The sequence below is a fragment of the Oryctolagus cuniculus genome, chromosome 18, assembly GCF_964237555.1.
Source record: "Oryctolagus cuniculus chromosome 18, mOryCun1.1, whole genome shotgun sequence".
Lineage (NCBI taxonomy): Eukaryota > Metazoa > Chordata > Mammalia > Lagomorpha > Leporidae > Oryctolagus > Oryctolagus cuniculus.
In genome coordinates this window covers 57,833,182-57,855,915 of record NC_091449.1, presented here as the reverse complement: position 1 = coordinate 57,855,915, position 22,734 = coordinate 57,833,182, and the positions used below count along the sequence as shown (strand labels likewise).

The following is a 22,734-nucleotide window of genomic DNA, read 5'->3' as shown; positions in this document are numbered from 1 at the left end:
GATGGCCGCAGTGGCCAGCACTAGACCAGGCTGAAGCTAGTAGTTTCATCTGGGTCTCCCATGTGGGTGGCAGGGGCCCAAACACTTGGACCATCCTCCGCGGCTTTTCTCAGGCCATTAGCAGGGAACTGGATCGGAAGTGGAGCAGCCAGGACAGTAACTAGTGCCTTTATGGGATGCCAGTGTCTCAGGTGGCAGCTTTACCCACCATGCCACAACACTGGTCCAGAGAAAGTAGTTTTTTGTGTTTTTTTTTTTTTTTTTTTTTTTTTTTTTAAATTTTTTTTTTTGACAGGCAGAGTTAGACAGTGAGAGAGAGAGAGAGAAAGGTCTTCCTTCCGTTGGTTCACCCCACAAATGGCCACTACAGCCAGCGCGCTGTGCCGATCCGAAGCCAGGAGCCAGATGCTTCCTCCTGGTCTCCCATGCGGGTGCAGGGCCCAAGCACTTGGGCCATCCTCCACTGCACTCCCGGGCTACAGCAGAGAGCTGGCCTGGAAGAGGAGCAACGGAACAGAATCCGGCGCCCCCACCAGGACTAGAAGCCGGTGTGCCAGCGCTGCAGGTGGAGGATTAGCCTAGTGAGCTGCGGCGCCTGCCAGAGAAAGTAGTTTTAATAGCTTAAAATGGAACTTTTTTATTCTTTTAAAATAATTTATCATAAAGGGCTCACAGATTTTGTTGATTAAATTTATTTTAGTGCCCAAGTCATTTATTACTGCTTAGATTATTATTATTATTATTATTTTTATTTTTTGACAGGCAGAGTGGACAGTGAGAGAGACAGGGAGAAAGGTCTTCCTTTTTTTTTTTTTTTTTTTTTGATAGGCAGAGTGGACAGTGAGAGAGAGAGATAGTGAGAAAGGTCTTCCTTTTGCCGTTGGTTCACCCTCCAGTGGCCGGCGCCACAGGCAGAGGATTAGCCTAGTGAGCCGCGGTGCCAGCCTACTGCTTTGATTATTAGGAGCTACTTCAGGCTAGACCTTCCATCTTTTAAATGTGACCTATTAAATAACTTTCTGGCTTTGTGGCATAGCAAAATACCCTGATTTCGCTTTGGGAATTCCTTTACTTATACTTGAAATTAGCTGGGCTTTTTTTGGGGAGCCCTTTTGTGGTAAATAATATGACAGAATACAGCTTGAATTTTTAAAAAATATATTTTAGGGCCAGCATTGTGGAATAGTGAGTTTAGCTGCCACCTGCAGTGCTGGCATCTCTTATGGATGCTGGTTCCAGTCCTGGCTACTCCACTTCTAATCCAGCTCCCTGCTGATGCGCCTAGGAAAGTGACAGAAGATAACTCTAAGTCTTGGGCCCTTGTATCCACATGGGAGACCTGGATGAAGCTCCTAGCTCCTTACTGCAGCCTGGCCAGCCCTAACTGTTGTAGCCATTTGGGTAGTGAACCAGTAAATGGATGATTTCTCTCTCTGCGTCTGCCCCTCCTCCACCTCACCCCACCCCCTGTAACTCTGTCTTTGAAATCAATAAATCTTTAAAAATAGGTGTTTTGTCTTTTTGTAAGGCAGAGTGACAAATAGGGAGAGAGATCTTCAGTTTGCTGGTTCACTCTCCAAATGTCTGCAACAGCCAGGGCTCTGCCAGGTCGAAGCTAACAACTCCATCTGGTTCTACCACGTGGGTGACAGTAATCCAAGTATCTGGGCCCTTATCCACTGCCTCTCAGGTGCATTGGCAGGAGACTGAATCGGAAGTAGAAGTGGCAGTCTGTTGGAGGCACCACAGAGATGCAGGATAGAATGTTTTTGTGATCTTGGGTTAGGCAAAGTTCTTAGGTGTGCTCCTCTGCACTCCCACGTGAATGGCAGGAACCTAAGCTGTTGGGCCATCATCCACTGCCTTCCCAGGTACATTACCAGGGAGCTGATGAGAAGTGGAGGAGCCTGGGCTTAAACCAACACTCTGGTAAAGAATGCTGGCATCCGAAGCTGCTGCTCAACCTGCTGGCCCACAACGCCTTTGGCCTCGTTGCTTGTACTACAGTGACATAGCTTCTGTTCTGCAGATAGAACTGGAAAATATCAAAAGGGTTATAGTTTATACTGATATTTTAAGTTCAATAGTAGCATTTCTGTTTTCATTTAATTCCTTTGATTTTTTTTAAAGATTTGTTTGTTTATTTTAAAGAGTTATACAGAGGGAGAAGGAGAGAGAGAGAGAGAGAGAGAGAGAGAGAGAGAGAGAGAGAGGTCTTCCACCCGCTGGTTCATTCCCTAGTTGGCCACAACAGCTGGAGTTGCATTGATCCGAAGCCAGGATCCAGAAGCTGCTTCTGCTTTCCCAGGCCATAGCAGAGAGCTGGATTGGAGGTGGAGCAGCCAGGTTTTGAACTGGCACCCAAATGGGATGCTGGCACTGCAGGCGGCGGCTTTACACACTACGCCACAGCACCGGCCCCTCCTTTGATTCTATAATTGTGTTCATTTCTCTGGTTTTGAAGATCTGCCTTCCTAATGTGATTAACTTAGTGCTTAAACCTATAACTATAGGAAATAGTTGCAAAATACCAATTTTTTAAAAAACTTATTTGAAAGGCAGAGAGCTATTTATTGGTACACTCCCCAAAATGAGCACAGTGTAGAAGGAGCTGAAGCCAAGAACCTGGAATTCAGTCCATATCTCTCATGTGGGTAGCAGGAACCTACTCTCTTGCCTTCACTGCTGCCTCCTAGGGTCTACATTAGGGAGCTGGAGTCAGGAGCCAGAGCTGGGAGTTGAACCCAGGCACTGCAGTGTCAGACATGAGCATCTTAACTGGTGGGCTAAATTCGCACCCCCAAATGCCAGTTTGATGTTGCTACAACAAATAGAAGCATTTTCATCTTTAGCTTGCATCTTTAAAGATGTATGCGGTGTTTTCAGAATCCATGGAATAAATCATTCCTTTATGTGGTTGTTGTTTTTTGGTTTCACTTGCTCAGACTTTTTAAGTTAACAGATTTTTTTGAAGTTTTATAGAAATACCAATCTAGAAAACTCTCCCCTGCCCACTCTGTGGTGCTCAGATCTTATAGGGAGCTCCTTTCATTAGTGTCTTTATCCTTCTAGTGTTGCTCTCTGTACATATAAACAAATACATTTTAACGATTCTTAGGTTTTCCTTTTGTTTCATCAGAGTTCTGTATGTTCCATATACCGTTGTTTTTCCCTTCTTCCCTTTGTTCTCTAATCTAATAGTGTACCTTGCAGGTAAATACTTAAAAATTCTACACGTTGCTTTTTATTGTCTGTGTAGTATTCCATTATTTAGATATCCAATAAATGCCAGTCACTTAAACTGGATTCTTTGGACTATTTTCAGTCTTTTATTTTTCCAAACAGCTTTGGAGTGAATAATAACCTGTTAGATGTTCTTGGATGGAAACCTAGGAGTGAGATTCTTGGACTGGAGGGTGAATGCATCGGTAATTTTATTAGATATGGCCTGGGGCTGGAGCTGCGGCATGGCAGGCAGAGCTGCCACCCGCGAAGCCGTTATCCCATGTGGGTGCCAGTTCATGTTCCTGCTGCCCCACTTCCCATCCAGCTCCCTGCTGATGGCCTGGGAAAGCAGCAGAAGACGGCCCAAATATTTGCTCCTGCCGCCTATATGGGAGACCTGGAAGAAGCTACTGGCTTCTGCCAAGGCTCCATGCTGGCCATTGCAGTCATCTAGGGAGTGAAACAACAGATCCAAGATCTGTCCCTCTCTCTTGTAAAACTGACTTTCAAATAAATAAATAAATCTTTAAAAATATATATGACTAAATTCTCTTGCATAACATTTTGCTAGAGGCCATTGCTGTAGTGCAGCAGGTTGAGCCGTGGTGTGCAGTGCCAGCATCCTATGTGGGCACCAGTTTAGGTCCTAGCTGCTCCACTTCCCATCTAGCTCTCTGCGAATGTGGCTGGGAAAGCAGCAGAATATGGCCCAAGTCCCTGGGTCCCTGCACCAATGTGGGAGACCTGGAGGAAGCTCCTAGCTTCTGCCTGGCCCAGCCCTGGCTGCTGCGGCCATTTGGGGAGTGAATCAGCAGATGGATCTCTCTCTTTCTCTCTATCTCTCTGTAACTTTACCTTTCAAATAAATAAATCTTTTTTAAAAATTGCCAGAATTTAGCTGTATCTATCAAAATTACAGATAAGTGAGTATGGTGGTTGCTGCCTTTGCACAGCAGTGACTTTTATAGTATTTTGTACCTGGCTTTTCTCATATTTGTGCAAATGTGAAATATTTATGTAGAAGAGTAGTGCTGGTGTTGTGGCACAGGGGGTTAAGTTGCCTCCTGTAATGCTGGCATCCCACAGGAGCACCAGCTGGAGTCCCGGCTGCTCTGCCTCAGTCCAGCTCCCTGCTGATGCACTTGGGAAAGCAGCGGAAGAAGGCCAAAAGGCGTGGGTTCCTGCCACCTGCATCAGAGACCTGGAAGGAATTCCAAGATCCTGGCTGTGGCTTGGCTGTTGTGGCCACGTGGGGAATAAATCAGGGGATGGAAGATGGGTCTGTCTGTCTCTTTCTAACTCTGCTTTTCAAATAAATTAATCTTTAGAAAGTGGGAGAGGGGCCAGTGCTGTGGCATAGTGGGAGAAGGCTCTGCCTTTTTTTTTTTCTTTTAAAGATTTATTTATTTACTTAATGAGAGGCATAGTTACAGACAGAGAAAGGGAGAGACAGAGAGGTCTCTCATGCACTGATTCACTTCCCAAATGACTGCAACACCTGGAGCTGTGCAGATCTGAAGCCAGGAACATCTTCCAGGTCTCCCACGCAGGTGCAGGGGCCCAAGCACTGGGACCATCCTCTACTGCTTTCCAAGGCCATCAGTAAGGAACTAGAAATGGAGCAGCCAGGACTTGAACCAGCGCCCGTATGGGATACCGGCACCACAGGTGGATGCTTAACCTACTATGTATGCCACAACGCAAGCCCCCAAGCCGCTGCTTTTGACACTGGCATCCCATATGGGCTCCGGTTCTTGTCCCAGCTGCTCTACTTCCTGTCCAGCTCCCTGCTGATGTGCCTGGAAAGCAGCAGAAGATGGCCCAAGTGCTTGGGCCCCTGTACTCACATAGGAGATCCAGTTGAAGCTCCTGGCTCCCGGCTTTGGCCTGGCCCAGCCCTGGCTGTTGTGGCCATTTGGGGAGTGAACCAGCTGATGGAAGACTTATTCTCATTCTCTCTCTCTCTCTCTCTCTCTCTCTCTCTCTCTCTCTCTGTAATGCTACCCTCAAATAAATAATCTTAAAAGAGAAGGTTGTTTTAAAATTTATTTTCATTTTATTTAAAAGAGAGAGAGATAGTATCTGCTGGTTCATTATCCAAAAGCCACAAAGCCAGGGCTGGGCCAGGCCGAAGCCAGGAGCCAAGAATTCCGTACAGGACTCCCTCATGGGTGGCAGGGACCCAAGTATTTGAGTGATCATCTAATGCCTCCTTGAGTACACATTCGCAGGAACCTGTATCAGAAGCAAAAAAGCCTGGATTTGTACTGGGCTCTGGACTTGATATGAGATGCAGGCATCCCGTGTGGTAAATTAACCACTGTAACAGATGCCCTCCCAGTAGCACCATTTGTAATAGACACAAACTGGAAACAGTAACAGTAGAATGGGTGAGTAAATGTAAATTGTGGTATAGTCTTATGACAAAATATTATTTAGAAATGAGAGTGAATAAACGATTGCTACATACAACAGTGTGGATGACTCTCAGAAACATACTGTTGAGTGAAAGGAGCCAGACACAGAAGAGTGCATGCTGCAGACTTCTATTAAAATTCCTAACCAGCACAACTAAATCGGGGGGGTTGGAAGTCAGGACAGTGGTTACCTGTGGGTGGGGCCAATGACTAGTGACTGGACAGGGGTTCAGTAGGCTTCCTGGGATGCTGGTTGTGGTCTGTTCCTTGTGCTAGATCCTGGTTCACTGTTTCCTTTCATTGAGATGTATGTTAGATTTGTGTGCTTTTCCGTACACGTACTTCCACTACTCAATGGACATTCCTATTGAAATACTAGAGAAGCCAGTTGAACCTTTCTGTGTGCAGGGTTGGTTTATGCAGGCACCCGTGCTTCCTTGGGGACCCTGAATGTCAGTGTCTGAAGGTGGACGTAGATGTTTTTGTTCTTTCTGCCATGTTTAACTGAAAGACTTCAGATTTATTTCTAGACCATATTTAGTGATGAAACAAGATATCTTTGGATTACTTTTTGAAAGATGCCAAGATGAGGTGGGGGTTGCAGTGTCGTCTTTGAGTTGTGCATTAGTAGAACTGGAGTTGCCGTTGGTTCATTCATTCGTTTATTCAGCCAGTCCTTCTAAAGTAAGGCGTCAGGAGCCCGTGTCCTCACGGAAGGGAGAGCATCGCAGAGACTGCAGACGGGAAAACCCAGGGGCTGAGTTCAGGAAGGGAAGTGTGCCTGCGCTGGTGGCCAGCATAGGAGACCTTAGCCGAGTCTTCCCTAAGGAAATGATGTGTTTGTTAGACCAAGAGTGAGGAGCAAAGTACTAGACTTGTTTTCTTAATGAAAATGTCTCATCTTGATGTGGAAACCTTTATTCCTATTTGTCTTACCACCCTGTTATGTGATTTCAGGTGGAGAGTATAGTGAAGATGATGTAAATGAATTAGTGAAGGAAGATGAAGTGGATGGTGAAGAGCAGACACAGAAAACCAAAGGGAAAAAGAGAAAAGCTCAGAGCATTCCAGCCAGGTGATGCTGCCCTCAAGGCCCTTCTTAGAAGCCAGGGGCTATTGTCTACCATCTTCATTGCTGAGATTGGTCTGATGATAGATTTCTCACTGCCAGTGTTTCTAACTCCTTCCTCTCTGAGGGAAACATTTGTTGATATTTTAGTACTAAATACATTTAATAGGTAATAGGTACATATGACTGAAACAAAAGCACAGTTCCTGCAAAAATGTGTACTCTGTTCCTAGCCCTTGTTGCTTTGCCTCTGAAGAACTGTGCCACTAGAGACACTGGGCTGTGCAAGCACGTGTGGATGGGGACTCCGCAAAGTTTGTGCAAAAGTGGAATTATAAGAATTTTTCATGAATTTTTGGAAGGTTTCTTGTACATATATCTTACCCTCTTTTTGGTAAAACTACAAATGGTAGCATACTGTGCGTATCATTTCTTTCTTATTTCACGTCTTGAAGATGGTACCAAGGCAGTCCATTTTTGTATACCTCATTCTTTTGAAGCACTGCGTAACATTTAGGTTGCACCTAGTCTTGACCACCACGAACAACACTGTGGTGAACATTCTCCATATGTGTCTTTGTGTGCATGTACAAATAGGTCTTCAGGTCATATTTGTAGATTTAGAATTGTTAATTCTAAAGTTATATACAGTTAATTTTTGTTTTTTTGTTTTCTAGTAGATTTTAACAAATTACCTTCCACAGACTTGGTACTGAATTATGATTTTAACAAATTATGTTCCACAGACTTGGTACTGAATTATGTCCCACCAAAAGTGAAGAGAATTCTGACAGGTTGTATAACTCAGGTTAGGGCATTTTCCATAAAAATCTTGTACTTCACTTTGGTGTTTCTGTCTTTCTGGGCATTGAAGCAAAAAGCAAATTATTGTTCATGAAAGGGAAAAAAAGCATTTAGGTATTAAATGATACACCTAAAATCAAAACAGTATGAAAAGCAATTCACTTTTGTAAGTCTTGGGTCTGATTTTTTTAAGTTTTTTTTTTTTTTTTTTTTTGTATTCCAGCTTTCGTTTCTTTAGAAAGTTGGAAGAAATATTGAGCTTCTCCCACCCCAAAAATTCTTAGAAGAAATAGAATGAATAAATTTGAGGCTCTTCTTGATAGAATTTGTTCTCCAAATGGAGTAGTGTTAAAAAGGAAAAAAATTATGTCCTTAGAACACTCTGTCTAGACAGATACATTCTGCCAAGTGATTTTGAATGTTGTCTTTGTGAAAATAACTGGTCCAACTTGGGATTAGAGCACTATTTGGATTCTAAGTGATCGGGGAAAATGTTCACAGTAAGAGCCCAGTTCTCAGTTATTTTATAAAAATCTCGGTTTCCCTCCCCTGCTCCTGGCACTGTGTTTACAGTAGTCCCAGACTTCAGAATTTGCTCAGATTTGCAACATTGTATGTGGAATTAAGGAAAGGGTAACTGAAATCCTTTTGCCTTGTCTTGTCTTTCCTTATCTTTGTAACTGATGGTTATTAGGAAGAGAAAGCAAGGTGGTCTCTTGTTAGAAGAAGAGGAAGAGGAGGATGCCAAAGCAGAATCTGGAGGAAGTAGCAGTGAGGAGGAGGATGAAGCAGCTGAGCAGGAGAAAGGCACTGGGTCAGAGGCTGCAAGGAAAAAGAAGGAGGATGAACTCTGGGCCAGCTTCCTCAGTGACGTGGGGCCCAAACCAAAAGCCCCCCCAAGTACGCAAGTGCAGGTAGGTGAGAGGTTAATGGGATGCATGCCCTTCTAGAAACACCCTATGTTGTTTCATTATTGCAAACAGATCTGAAGCTTATTGCAGAAAGCGGACTAGATGCCAAGTAATTCTCTGTCTAGGAAGCTACACCTTTCTGATGAAATACATTTCCAGTAAGTCTTCAGCTGGTTAAAGGGGAAACATTTAAGAACAGCCATGAGCAACATACTTATATGGTTCATTTGCATTTTATCATTTGATGAAACTGATGACATTTCTTGCTTTTCTTATAGAAAGGAGAGGAGACTGAAGAGATGAGTTCAAGTAAATTGTTGGTGAAAACAGAAGAGCTTGAGAAACCTAAAGAAACGGAAAAGGTTAAAATCACCAAGGTGTTTGATTTTGCTGGTGAAGAAGTGAGGTAAGAAGACTGCCACAAACTTTGAAACTGCTGCTTTTAGATTTATTTTATTATTTGACAGGTAGAATGAGGGAGTGGCAAAGAGAGATTTTCTGTCCACTGGTTCTTTCCCAAATGGCCATAGTAACCAGATCTAGGCCAGGCCGAAACCAGGAGCCCAGAAACCCATTTGGGTCTCCCAGGTGGATGACAGGGGCCCAAGTACTTGGGCCATCTTCTGCTTTCCCAGGTGCATTAGCAGGGAGCTGGATCAGAAATGGAGCAGCCTGGGAATGCAGTAGAAAATGGTTCAAGTCTTTGGGCCCCTACACCCTCCTGGGAGACCCGGAAGAAGCTCCTGGCTCCTGGCTTCGGATCAGTCCACCTCTGGCCATTGCAGCCATTTGGAGAGTAAACCAGAAGATGGAAAATAGATTTCTCTCTTTTTCTTTCTCTGCCTCTTTGTAACTCTGCCTTTCAAATTAATAAATAAATCTTTAAAAAAAAAAAAAAAGAAGACAAGGAAGTGAAGCAGCCGGTACTTGAACCGGTGCTCCCATGTAGGTTGCTAACCTCACATGTGTTGGTTTAACCTCCTGCGCCACAAGGCCTGCCTCAAAAGTGGTGCGTTTAGAAATGAGATCTGTTGGGTGGCGCCGACATACTGTTTCAAGAACAGTATTTTTAATAATTTTTTAAAAGTTTTTTATTTTTGAAAGGCAGAGTTACATAGAGAGGTTGGGAGCTAGAGAATCTTCTATCTGCTGGTTGACTCCCCAGATGACCTCAACAGGCAGGGCAGGGCCAGGCCAGGCCAAAGCAGGAACCAGGGGCTTATCCAGGTCTGCCGCATTGGTGCAGGTGCTCAAGGACGTGGGTTATCCTCCAGTGCTTTCTCGGATCATTAGCAGGGAGATGGGTTAGCAGTGGAGCAGCTAGGACTCCAGTCAGCTCCTGCGTGGGAAGTTTGCATCGCAGGCAGACTTAACATGTTAGACCACAACGCTGGCCTGGTAAGAATAGTATTAGAACTAGCCAGTGCTGTGGCTCACTAGGCTAATCCTCCACCTTGCAGTGCCGGCACTACTGGGTTCTAGTCCCGGTTGGGGCGCCGGATTCTGTCCCGGTTGCCCCTCTTCCAGGACAGCTCTCTGCTGTGGCCAGGGAGTGCAGTGGAGGATGGCCCAAGTGCTTGGGCCCTGCACCCCATGGGAGACCAGGAGAAGTACCTGGCTCCTGGCTTCGGATCAGCGCGATGCGCCGGCCGCGGCGGCCATTGGAGGGTGAACCAACGGCAAAGGAAGACCTTTCTCTCTGTCTCTCTCTCTCACTGTCCACTCTGCCTGTCAAAAAGAAAAAAAAGAAAGAAAAAAAAAGAATAGTATTACAACAGATTCCCATTTGTAATTCAGATTAGAAACTCCACGTAACATTTGCCCCTTTCACGATGTGTATCTATATTTTGTTTTGTTTTGGCTGAGCCATTTGAGAATTACTTACAGACATTGTCACACTACATTGTTAAATGCTTTGGCACATGTATCCTAAAAACAAGGATATAACTATTACACCAGTGTATTTAATGTTAGACCAGACTGCTGTCTGTGATTTAACACTTGTCATTGCAGACAAGGACTTTTGTAAAATAAAAAGAATCAATGGAAAATAAATGGGGGCTCGTGTTCTGGTGCAGCACTGGCATCACATACAAATTTGAGTCCCAGCTGCTCCACTTCCAGTACAGCTCCCTGCTAGTGTGCCTGGGAAAGCACCAAGAGATACCTCAAGTACTAGACCCACATGGAATTTCTGTTCCTGGCTTCTACCTAGCCTAACCCATTGTTAAGTCCACTTGGAAATGAACCAATGGATGGGAGATCTCTCGCTGTCTTAGTCTTGCCTTCTCTCTATCTGTGCCTTTCAAATAAATAAAATCTTCAAAAAGAAAAAACATAAAACGCAAGCCCAAATTTTTAATAATATTCAACAGGCATAAAATTATATTCCAATATAGTTGAACCAAATTACAGGCTGTTGATTAAAAGTGTGAGTATAATGATTTATTTATTTATTATTAAATATTTATTTATTTATTTATTTGAGAGAGAGAGCAAGAGAGAGAGAGAGATCTTCCATCCACTGGTTCACTCCCCAATTGTCCGCAACAGCTGGAGCTGCGTCGATCTGAAGCCAGGAGCCAGGAGCTTCCTCCAGTTCTCCCACGTGGGCTCAGGGCCCTACGGGCTTGGGCTATCTTCTACTGCTTTCCCAGGCCATAGTAGAGAGCTGAATCGGAAGAGGAGCAGCCAGGTCTCGAACCGGCATCCATATGGGGTGTCGGCGTTTCAGGCCAGGGTGTTAACCTGCTGCGCTACAGTGCTGGCCCCGAGTATAGATGATTTATACAGGAATCACTGTTATTTCTTTTTATGCTGTTTTTGAAACAAATAGCTAAGAGTAAAATGCTATTTCTCAGTTTTAAACAATCAAATATACACTTTGAATAAACTACATAAATATTTAGGTGTTTTTGTGATAACAGCTTATTTCTTTTTTGTTAATTTAATCTTAGATTGACTAGACCACTACTGGGGATAATGTATACATAAATTATTACTGTTTTCTTTTAAAGATTTATTTATTTCTTTATTTGAAAGAGTTACTCAGAGAAGGAGAGGCAGAGAGAGAGAGAGAGGTCTTCCATCCCTGGGTTCATTCCCCAATTAGCCACAGCAGAGAGTGAGATTGGAAGTGGAGCAGCCGGGCTTGAACCAGCGCCCATATGGCATGCTGGCACTGCAGGTGGCAGCTTTACCCGCTACGCCACAGTGCCGTCCCCCCCTGCCCTTTTTAAGATTTTTTTTAAAGAGTTAAAGACAGAGACAGAAATCTTCCATCCACTGATTCACTGCCCAGATGCTGTGATGGCCATGGCTGGGTCCAGTTGAAGCCAGGAGCTTCATCTGTGTCTCCCATTTGCGCGGCAGGGACCTAAACACTTGAGCCATCTTATGCTGCTTTTCCCAGGCCATTAACAGGGAGCTGGACCAGAAATGGTGTGGCCGGGACACAAACCAGCGCCCATGTGAGGCGCTGGCATCACCACAACGCCAGTTCCTGTGTTTGTTTCCTTTTTTTTCAAAAAAAATAACGCATATAAAGAAGCCCATCTCAGAGGAAGATTTTTCATAGCAACAAAAAATGAATTCTAAAGCAACTTCGCTAGATTTATGATTTGCATTTTTACTTTTATTCATTGTGAAGCTAGTCATTCTGTATTTTCAGAGTTTATCTGTAATACTTCATGATTAGCCAGTTCCAATAATTCATCCCCTCAAGTAATGATTAAATTTACATTTTAATAGGAGAAAGGAAAATCTTATTGCATGAATTTCCTGTGCATGGGTATTATGTTGATAGAAAATACACTTTAAAACACTTATGAAATATGTTAGTTTGTAGAAACTATTCTTCATACTTCTAACATTGATTTTTATTCTTTTAAAGAATTCTTTGGTTTTGAGCTTACTTGTTTTTTGTGTGTAAATGTTGCTGAAGTTTCGATGGATTCATTGCTTCATTAGCTAAAACATCTGCAAAAAACTCGTGCATGATCAAAAACCAAACTGGGGACTGGCAGTGTGCTATAGTAGGTAAAGGCGCCTCCTGTGGTGCTGACATCCCATATGGGCACCTGTCTCAGTCCTAGATGTTCTACTTCCTGTCCACTCGCTGCGAACGTGCCTGAGAAAGCAGCGGAGGAAGTGCATCCAGGTGGAAGACACAGAAAAAGCTCCTGCTTCAGACTGTCCCGGCTCCTGGCTTCGCAGCCCTCTGGGGAGTGAACCATCTGGTGCAAGAGTCTCTCTCTCTCTGCCTCTCTGTAACTCTGCCTTACAAGTAAATAAGTAAATCTTTTTTTTTTTTTTTTTTTTTTTTTTTTAGAGATTTATTTATTTGAAAGAGTTACACAGAGATTGGAGAGGTAGAGAGAGAGAGATCTTCCATCCGATGGTTCACTCCCCCAGATGGCAGCAACGGCCGGAGGTGTGCCGATCCAAAGCCAGGAGCCAGGAGCTTCTTCTGGGTCTCCCACGTGGGTGCAGGGGCCCAAGGACCTGGGCCATCTTCTTCTGCTTTCCCAGGCCACAGCAGAGAGCTGGATCAGAAGAGGAGCAGCTGGGACTAGGCGCTTCAGGCCAGGGCATTAACCCACTACGCCACAGCGCTGGCCCCAATAAGTACATCTTAAACAAACAAACTAAAAACCTGAAAATCTAAAGGGTCATAGAGTAAAACTAGTATGTTAGTTGGTCTTCAGGGTTTGGAGTCACTTTTGCTGTCCTGTGTGTTACTGCTCCTGCTGCCTTCAGAAAAGGTGTGTGCTTTCCTTACAGAAACATCCAGTGAAGCTTTCTGTTACCAGCAGTAAATTAGGAATAAAAAGAGCAAATAACAACTTTCTTTTCTTTTTTTAAAGACTTATTTTATTTATTTGAAAGACAGAGTACACAGAGAGGTAGAGACAGAGAGAGAGGTCTTCCATCTGCTGGTTCACTCCCCAGATGGTTGCAATGGCCGGAGCTGCGCTGATCCAAAGCCAGGAGCCAGGAGCTTCTTCCAGGTCTCCGATACAGGTGCTGGGACCCAAGGACTTGAGCTATCTTGTATTGTTTCCCAGGCCGTAGCAGCGAGCTGGATCGGAAGTGGAGCAGCCGGTTCTTGAACTGGTGCCCATATGGGATGCTGGCACTGCAGATGGTGGGTTTACTCACTATGCCACAGTGCCGGCCCCCAAGTTAAGTCTTTCTTAGCTTGGGTTATTTACTGTGTGTTGTGTAAAGCATCTAAGGACGATTGATTTATAACTTTACCTATGGCCTGTGTAGACTGTACAGAAATCCAGTGAATACTGGTGCTATGAGAAATTACTAAATTTCTTATTTAATTAAATTTTATGGGCTGGTTTGTGGATATTATTATAGTTATCTGCCATAAATTTCTTCACTTTTGAAAGTAAATCAACGGTGATTTCAAATACTGGATTGGGTGTTCAAGGAGTCAGCTCTTTCCATCAGTTGACAGAAGAGGGCAGCACCACTTCTCTGTAAAGAGGAAGAAAGGGTGTAGAAGCGGTTTTCCCCTTAAATTACATGTTCTCACGGACATATTTCATATTTCAAAAGTAATTCATGTTCATTACTTTAAAAGATTGTATGTTACAGAAATGTGTAACATGACATGAAAAAGTTCTAACTCTGGCCCCCTCAAGAAAACAAAACCCTGTTAGTAGTTTGCCTAGGGGCAAGAATTTTTCTGTAACCTAAATTATTTACATTTCAATTTAGGTGTTATAAGGAACCCTCTGGAGGGACCTTGGTAGATTTTAATTGCACTTGGCAGCCAGATAACAAATTTTAAGTGTATGGATTTTTTTCGTACTCTTGATGTCATCGTTTTGCCTTTGTATCAAATTCAGCACATTACTTCATCTTTAAGCAATGTGGGAGTTAGTCATGACTGGCAAGAATTGAAGTATAGCATAAGGTAGTGATAGTACATAGCTAGTCTTTCTGTTTTTCTAACTATATTTCACTTGTTCAATTCTAGATTTTTGCTGGTTTGTTTTGTCTCCTCCCCCCAGCACACAGGCACACTTGAAAAAATGTATATCTTATTAACTTTGGGGAATGAGGGACAAATAGTAATTTTTTTTTTTTTTTTTTTTTTGACAGGCAGAGTGGACAATGAGAGAGAGAGACAGAGAGAAAGGTCTTCCTTTGCCATTGGTTCACCCTCCAGTGGCTGCCGCGGCTGGTGCGCTGGGGCCGGTGCACCGCGCTGATCCGATGGCAGGAGCCAGGTGCTTCTCCTGGTCTCCCATGGGGTGCAGGGCCCAAGCACTTGGGCCATCCTCCACTGCATTCCCTGGCCACAGCAGAGAGCTGGCCTGGAAGAGGGGCAACCGGGACAGAATCTGGCACCCTGACCAGGACTAGAACCCGGTGTGCCGGCGCTGCAAGGCGGAGGATTAGCCTAGTGAGCCGTGGCGCCGGCCAACAAATAGTAATTTTTATCCTTCCTATCACATAACCAGCTGAGCCACTTAGCTCAGATTTTCCTAAATGATTCACCTTTTGGGAGAGACTAGTCATAGAAAGTTTCTGTCCAAATAAAGACTTTCATGAAGTTCTGAGTAAGTGAAAATGAAGTTAAAATAGAATTTCCACTGAGAATACTTGAATTAACTATTACTAATAATAGGTCTTTTCCCATCAGGGTTCCTGCTCGTGTATTAGAGGTGGTCTGTAATACAGCTGTTCTGCTCGAGGATTTTTCGATAGCTGAGTCTCTTACTGCTTGTTTAAAGGAAGTTCCTCTAGGCATACTGTCAATGAAGGGTAATACGCTAATACTACTTTACATCAATTACCAAAGTTCATAAGAGAAATGTGAGTTAGACTGAAATTAAGAGAGATTCCTGGCTGGCGCTGTGGCTCACTAGGCTAATCCTCCGCCTGCAGCGCTGGCACCCTGGGTTCTAGTCCCGGTTGGGGCGCCAGTTCTGTCCTCGTTGCTCCTCTTCCAGTCCAGCTCTCTGCTGTGGCCCGGGAGTGCAGTGGAGGATGGCCCGAGTGCTTGGGCCCTGCACCCGCATGGGAGACCAGGAGGAAGCACCTGGCTCCTGTCTTTGGATCAGCGCGGTGTTCTGGCTGCAACGGCCATTGCGGGGTGAACCAATGGAAGGAAGACCTTTCTCTCTCTCTCTAACTCTGTCAAAAAAAAAAAAAAAAAAAAAAAAGAGAGAGAGAGAGAGATTCCTGGGACCAGCACTGTGGTGCAGTGGGTTAAGCTGCTGCCTGCAGTGCCAGCATCCTGTATGGGCCCTGGTTCAAGTCCAGGCTGCTTTACTTCTGACCCAGCTTCCTGCTAGTGTTCTGGGAAAGCAGCGGAGGACGGCCCAAGTCCTTACCACCCACATGGGAAACCTGGATGAAGCTCTGGCTCCTGGTTTCGTCCTGGCCATTGAGACCATTTGGGGAGTGAACCAGCAGGTGAAATATATCTCCCTGTCTCTGTCTGTCTCTCTTTCTTTGTAACTCTGCCTTTCAAATAAATAAATAAATAAATCTTCCTTTGTAACAAAGAGATTTTAAATCATACCTTCTTTAAAAAATAAAAGAGTGAGAGTAGCACTGTGGCACAGCAGGTTAAGCCCCTGCCTGCAGTGCTGCATCCCATACTGGCACAGGTTCAGGTCCCAGCTGCTCCACTTCTGATCCAGTTCCTTGTTAATGTCCCTGGGAAAACAGCCCATGTGGACATCTTAAGTTCCTGGCTCCTGGCTTCAGCTTGGCCCAGCCTTGATCATTGCATCCATTTGGGGCATGAAGCAGCAGATGGAAGATCTCTCTGTGTCTTGCCCTGTCTTTGCAACTCTGCCTTAGTTGTGTTGATTTCTTCCTTTCTTCCTTCCTTCCCTTTTCTCTTTTCCCTTTCTCTTCCAGATTTATTTATTTATTTGAAAGGCAGAGTTAAAACAGATGCTGAGGCAGAGAGAGAGAGAGAGAGAGAGTCTTCCATCCACTGGTTCACTCCCCAGATGACTGCAACAGCCGGAGCTGTGCCAATCCGAAGCCAAGAGCCAGGAGCTTCCTCCAGGTCTCCCATGTGGGTGCAGGGGCCCAAGGACTTGGGCCATCGTTTACTGCTTTCCCAGGCCATAGCAGAGAGCTGGATTGGATGTGGGATGCTGGCACTGCCAGTGGCGGCCTTACCGCTGTACCACAGTGCTGGCCCCAGTTGTGTTGATTTCTAACAATCAGAAACCAGTGCCAGTTAGTTAGTTTTAAGAAAATTTATTTCGATCTTCAGAGGGTTTTTTTTTTTTTTTTTTTTTTTGGATTGTAGAACAAGAGCCTTCTGAAGAGCATTTCCAGTTGTTTTTGTGTTGCTCTCCTTGAAATAATGCGATTTCCCCATCTCAGCCTTCACTGACTTGAGGCCTGAGGACTAGCTGAGGTGCAGTGTGCTTCATGCTGACAGATGCTAGCAGGAGGTTTTAGGGAGGGAGAAACAACATTGTGGTTTGTTAATTTAGTCAGGAACATGCATTTGTCTTGGATTGTTGTAGTAAACTGTCTCGAGAAAGCTCAGCAGCCGGAATTTATTAAAAGCTTGGTATATATTTTCCTTATTGTCATTTATTCTCTTTCCTTAGATTTTGTTTCTCTCTGTATTCATTTTGCAAACTTAATGCCTCGTTTGTTGCCACAGGGTGACTAAGGAAGTGGATGCTACATCTAAAGAAGCCAAGTCCTTCTTGAAGCTAAACGAGAAAGAAAAGCCCCAGGCTAATGCCCCGTCAGCTGCGCTGTCACTCGCTGCGGGATCTGGGTGAGTGCTGTGTCTCAGTTCCAGGTGTTCTCGGTGTAGGGCAGAAGTGTCTCGGTGGCAGGACTGCCCTGTCCGCCGCCCTTGTGGATCCTTTCCTGAGCGATGGAATTGTGCTGCAGCTCTGCCTTTGGTGAAATATTTAGCAAATTGAAGATGCAAAGGGAAATTAGCTATTGTTTCTCATTTGATTCCAGCCAGAAAGAAGTCCTGATTTGTAGCATGGACCACAGAGCTGAACATGGAAATTCTGCGTTTCAGAATAATAATTTTTGATGAAAATAGCAGTTCATCAGAAGTTTTAATAAGAATTTGGGTTGAGTACTCAACTTCCATCCCCCTGACCTCAAAGGAACACAAAAGGTCAAAGGTGATTTATACATGGTTCTTTTAACATGTGGTCAGGAACTTAGTAATTTTTATCCTTCCATATTTTCTTTGTTACTTGAGTTATTTTTAGCTGAAAACTGGATTTCTTCCTTTTTCAAAGAAAAACACTCTTTTAACCTACATGTAAGAAAAGTAAAGCATCACAGTAAAGGAGAGAGCCTGAGGCCATGACCCACAGGGAGGTGAACACAGTCCGTAGTCCCTGGGTGCCCTCACCACCAGCTGACTCTGGCATTTCTGTGTCTGGAGCCCTGCTGTTTGAGCCGGGCAAGACTCCTGAATTGGCTTTACCGGCCATTCGGTCAGAGATTGTCACCTTTCCCTTCCCTCCTCCCATGTACATCTTCCTGCCAGATTGTGAGCTTTTCTAGGCCAGGCCTTTCTCATCTTTGCAGCCGTCGCTCTGAACAGCACTGTGTTATGCTGGTGTGCTCTGTTAGGATGCATGTACCCTGAAGCAGACTGGGGCTAGAGTCTGGGTGAGAGGTGATTCCAGGAGGCCCTGGTTCAGGAGATGGAATGAAGAAAGGCAGGAGAAAGGTGAAGAGTGTATTCTCAGTCAGGTTACTGCTGGTGGTGCCTGGCCCCCAGTCCTGCCGAGGAACCTGGACGATTGTGAAGAACACAGCCAGAGGCCGGCGAGGAGACTAAGTGCAGTCTCCACCTGATAGCTGCTTCCGCACGATGTCTGTCCTCAGTCCTCCGGCTGCGCGTGGCAGGCGCTTGCTCACGTGCCGCCCTCAGCTTGTGTGATGGCCATGGATGTGAAGAGCTGTGCATGGCTGTGTCTGCATCTGCTACATGCTTCCTGCGCCAAGTCGTCTCCCGCTGGAGCTGCCAGGTGGAAGAAGTCATGTAGTGGTTACACAGCAGCCTCCGAAGGAAAAGGGTTTGTGTGCTTGCTGCCCTAGTGGGAATGACATAACAGCAGGGGAAGGTGACTGGAAGAACAGCTTTGTGGTTCTGTGAACAGAATTCTCTAGGTCTGGCCTTGTACTTTGCTAGTTGTAGTTTATAGTCATCAGTTAAAGGAAAATATCAGAGTATATCACATGTAGTAAGGGTAAATATGGTTTCATCAAGGTCTGATTTTAGGAGGCAGGTATTGTGCAGTGGGTTAAACTGCTTCTCGGGCTTGTGTCCCATGTCGGAGTGACTGGTTTTAGTACTGGCTATTCTGCACTTCCAGTCCAGCTTTCTGCTAATGCCCTTGTGAGGTGATGGATGCTAGCCCAAGTACTGGCTCATTCCTGACCTTGTGGCCATTTGGGGCATGAACCAGTGGATGGAAGATCTCTGTCTCTCCCTGTAACTCTGCCTTTCAAATAAATAAATATTTAAAAAAAAAAAATTGTTGTGACTCATTGAACTGATTTCACAATGTAGTGTAAACTGAATTTTTTAAAGTTTGTTTATTTGAAAGGCAGAGATCCTCTATTTAGTGGTTCACTCCCCAAATACCTGCAACAGCGGGGACTGGGCCAGGCAGAATCCAAAAGCCAGGAACTCCATTTGGGTCTCCCGTGTGGGTGTCAGGGACCCAAGAGCTAATGCCTCTCAGAGTGCACATTGGCAGGAAGGTAGACCAGACGTGTAAAAAGGACTTGATTTTAGGCACTCTTAATTCAGGGTGTGGGCATTCCACGCAGTGGCTTAATCTCCTATGCTACAACACCTGCCCCTACAAATTGAATCTGACATACGCTGTGCTGGATTCAAATGTAATTAGCCTTGAACGGGCTGTTCTGTGACTTACCGTGTTTGTATGTAGTACTTTTTTTTAGAAAGATTTATTTTATTTATTTGAAAGGCAGAGTTACAGAGGGAGATATAGACAGGAAGAGAGAGAGGTCTTTCACCCACGAGTTCATTCCCTAAATGGCTGCAATGGCCAGAGCTGAGCTGATCCAAAACCAGGAGCTTCTTTCAGTCTCCCACATGGGTGCAGGGGCCCAAAGACTTGGACCATCCTCCACTGCTTTTTCAGGTGCATTAGCAGGGAGCTGGATCAGAAGTGGAGCAGCTGGGACTCTTAACCGGCGCCCTTATGGGATGCTGGTGCTGCAGGCTGGGACTTCAACCTGCTGCACCACAGCACCAGCCCCTACTGCTTTTTTAGTTAATTAATGGAAAGGTACAGTCACAGAAAGAGGCTAGGAGAGACAAATCTTCCATATGCTGGTTCACTCCCCAGATGGCCACAATAGCCAGGACTGGGCCAGGCCTAAGTCAGGAGTCAGGAGCATTATCTGGGTCTCCCGCCCGGGTGGCAGGAACCCAAGTACTGAATCATTGTCTGCTGCCTCCCAGGGTGCACGTTAGCAGACAGCAGGATTGGTCGTGGAGTAGCTGGGACTTGAATCAGATGCTCTGATGTGGAATGCTTATGTCCTAAGTGCCAACTTAAGCCACTGTGCCAAACACCCGCCTCTGTATCTGGTATTATTAAATAGTGTTCCTCGTATTTTTTAAAAGCATTACAGTAGAAGTAATCTCCAGTCATAAATACCAGATAGAAAGAAAGACAGTGAAGTTCTTTGACCTAGGGTTTCTAGCATAGTTATTTCAACTATGTCAACTGTTTTGTCAGTTATGTCAACTGTTATGTCAACACAGTTTTGACTTTTATCTTGGATATTTCTTCCTAAGATGATTCCCACTGATTCTTAGGATTCTCGTTGGGAAGTACATGTTTCAGAAGATACTCTGTCACTAGAATTATAGAACTTACTGGAGCAGAGAACAGTGGCAGCTTAGAAAGGCAGCTTGTTTAAGTGACTAAGCCACTCAGGGAAATTCCAGTGCTTTCTATATCTGTGCCTGCCTGCCCTAGAAAAAGCTGACGGCCTCCTAGAAGAAGCAGTGCACAAGACAGGGTCTGTTTCAGGGAAACCCAGCAGGGAACATGGCATCCTCAAATTGGGGTCCCATGAGGAGAGTTTACTATTTCATACAGTGATAGAAAACCTCGGGGACAGGGTGACGCTCCGGAGGCTGGTCATAATGGCCTGAAGGGCAAGAGGGGAACTGCTGGTGACAGTGGAAGGCAAGGTGATGTGGCCTGGGCCTCCGGACAGGAGCTGAGACCTTCCTGTGATCAGTCGACTTCCTAGGGAGACACCAAGGGAACGAGCTGCCCAGATCGCCCTTTCACCCCTCCAGTCTCTTCTCAGTGACTCCATTGCCCACTGAGACTTTGTAAGCAGTAAGGGAGCCAGGGCCGGCCCTGTGGTGTGGAGGGTAAAGCCGCCACCTCCAGTGCTGGCATCCCATATGGGCACCAGTTTGGGTCCTGGCTGCTCCACTTCCAACCCAGAGAAAGTAGTAGAAGATAGCCCAAGTCCTTGGGCCCCTGCACCCATGTTGGAGACCCGGAAGTAGCTCCTGGCTCCTGGCTTCAAATATGTACAGCTCCAGCCATTGCAGCCAGCTGGGAAGTGAACCAGCTAATGGAAAACCTCTCTCTCTGCCTCTTCTTCTCTCTCTGTGTAACTTTGACTTTCAAGTAAATAAATAAATCTTAAAAAAAAAAAGTTTTAAAAATTGGGGGGTGGGAGAATCCATGAATGGAAAATTACTAAGAAGAGATGTCAGGGTGGGGAGAGTCTTGCTAAATCACCTTATCAAGATTCTTACTGAAGGCAGGCTAAGGGCATCAGACATCAAGGGTAGGGGATTCTCTCTTAACTGACTCAGAAGGATTCTTGTTAAAACTAGCCTATGCAGGCCGGCGCTGCAGCTCACTTGGCTAATCCTCCGCCTGCGGTGCTGGCACACGAGGTTGTAGTCCCAGTTGGGGCACCAGATTCTGTCCCAGTTGCTCCTCTTCCAGTCCAGCTCTCTGCTGTGGCCCGGGAAGGCAGTGGAGGATGGCCCAAGTGCTTGGGCCCTGCACCTGCATGGCAGACCAGGAGGAAGCACCTGGCTCCTGGCTTCAGATCAGCGCGGTGCACCGGCCGTAGCAGCCATTTGAGGGGTGAACCAATGGAAGGAAGACCTTTCTCTCTGTCTCTCTCTCTCTCTCACTGTCTAACTCTGCCTGTCAAAAAAAAAAAAAAAAAAAAAACCCAAAAACCTGGCCTATGCAGGCCCGGCAAGGACAGGGAGTGGTCCGGGCTTAGTCAAGAAGCGGGCTCCGAGGGGTCTGAGTAAAGTTTGGTTACGGAGGCTGTCTTTGCTGGGCTGTGCATACAGGAAAGCTCCTGAGGCAGAGGGAATCTGGAGGGCTCCAGGACCTGTTTCCAGGAGCTCCTCAACTGAAATGTTGTGAGTAGATTAATGAACTGCTGACTTCCTTCTGAAGGGGGTAAAGTGAAATTTGACAGGATCACTCTCTTTGAAAGCCATATTGGAACATAACAGATTGCAGAGTGGCTGAGTGCCTGAGTTAAGTCTTCGGAGTTGTATATAAAAATGGGGATGCCTTTAATTATGATACAGTATGCCTGGAGTTTCTGAGCACACCCAGGATGACCTTCAAGATCAGTGTGATCGTTTTTCTGAAACGGATCTCAGAAAGCTTTTACAGTCCTCCTTGTGCTTAGGAAGTGAGGGCCAAGAGGAACCAAGCTAATGTAGCTGAGTGGATGCCAACCTTCAGGTCTGCTGCAGGCTCCAAGGGCAGGGCCCACAAAGTCTTTTCAAGGGAAGAATATGCAGGAGCGATCTACATTAGAGGAAGTTAATTCAGTAGGATAGGTTCCATGAACTTCTTTTCATTTTGGAAGCAATTTCAGTTTATAGAAATGGTTTAGCAGAAATGCTTTATTTGTTTATTTTCCTTTTCTCTAAACAGATTTAAGCAATACAGGAAAACCAGAGGAAGAGAGTAAAACATCCTGTCCCACATCTTTTGCTAACAAGAACAGATTCAGAGGAGCAAATGTTTGTAACTGAAAATGCATTTCCTCCACATGTTTAAAATAGCACACTGCTTAGACTATAAAAAGCCAGAGTTTATACTTTGGGAATGGAGTAAGCCCACTTTTAATTAGAGGCAAGAATCAAACTACCAGAAATGCTCTCTCCATTTGTTAGCGGAAAACCAGTGCTTACTTAACTTAAGGTATCTGGATCCTCATGGTTCATCCTGAGCTCATAATGTACTGCTTTCCTGCCCCCACAAACCTCACTATGAAC

General features: G+C 45.1%; 1 protein-coding gene across 4 annotated transcripts in view; it reads left to right on the top strand.

The window, feature by feature from the left end:
* Window positions 1-22,734, top strand: part of CFDP1 (craniofacial development protein 1) — a 121,794-nt gene that overhangs the window by 4,661 nt on the left and 94,399 nt on the right. For 3 of the 4 annotated variants that reach the window (XR_011384094.1, XM_002711685.5, XM_017342366.3), the window contains exons 2-5: window positions 6,600-6,717; window positions 8,210-8,429; window positions 8,705-8,832; window positions 17,089-17,208. Coding sequence is in view for 3 of the 4 variants with exons in the window: in XM_002711685.5 (XP_002711731.1) it covers window positions 6,600-6,717; window positions 8,210-8,429; window positions 8,705-8,832; window positions 17,089-17,208 (586 nt within the window). In the remaining variant the exon portion in view is untranslated. Of the gene's footprint in view, window positions 1-253; window positions 5,616-6,599; window positions 6,718-8,209; window positions 8,430-8,704; window positions 8,833-17,088; window positions 17,209-22,734 lie in introns of those variants that run through there. The other variant, XM_051847303.2, reaches the window with a different exon arrangement.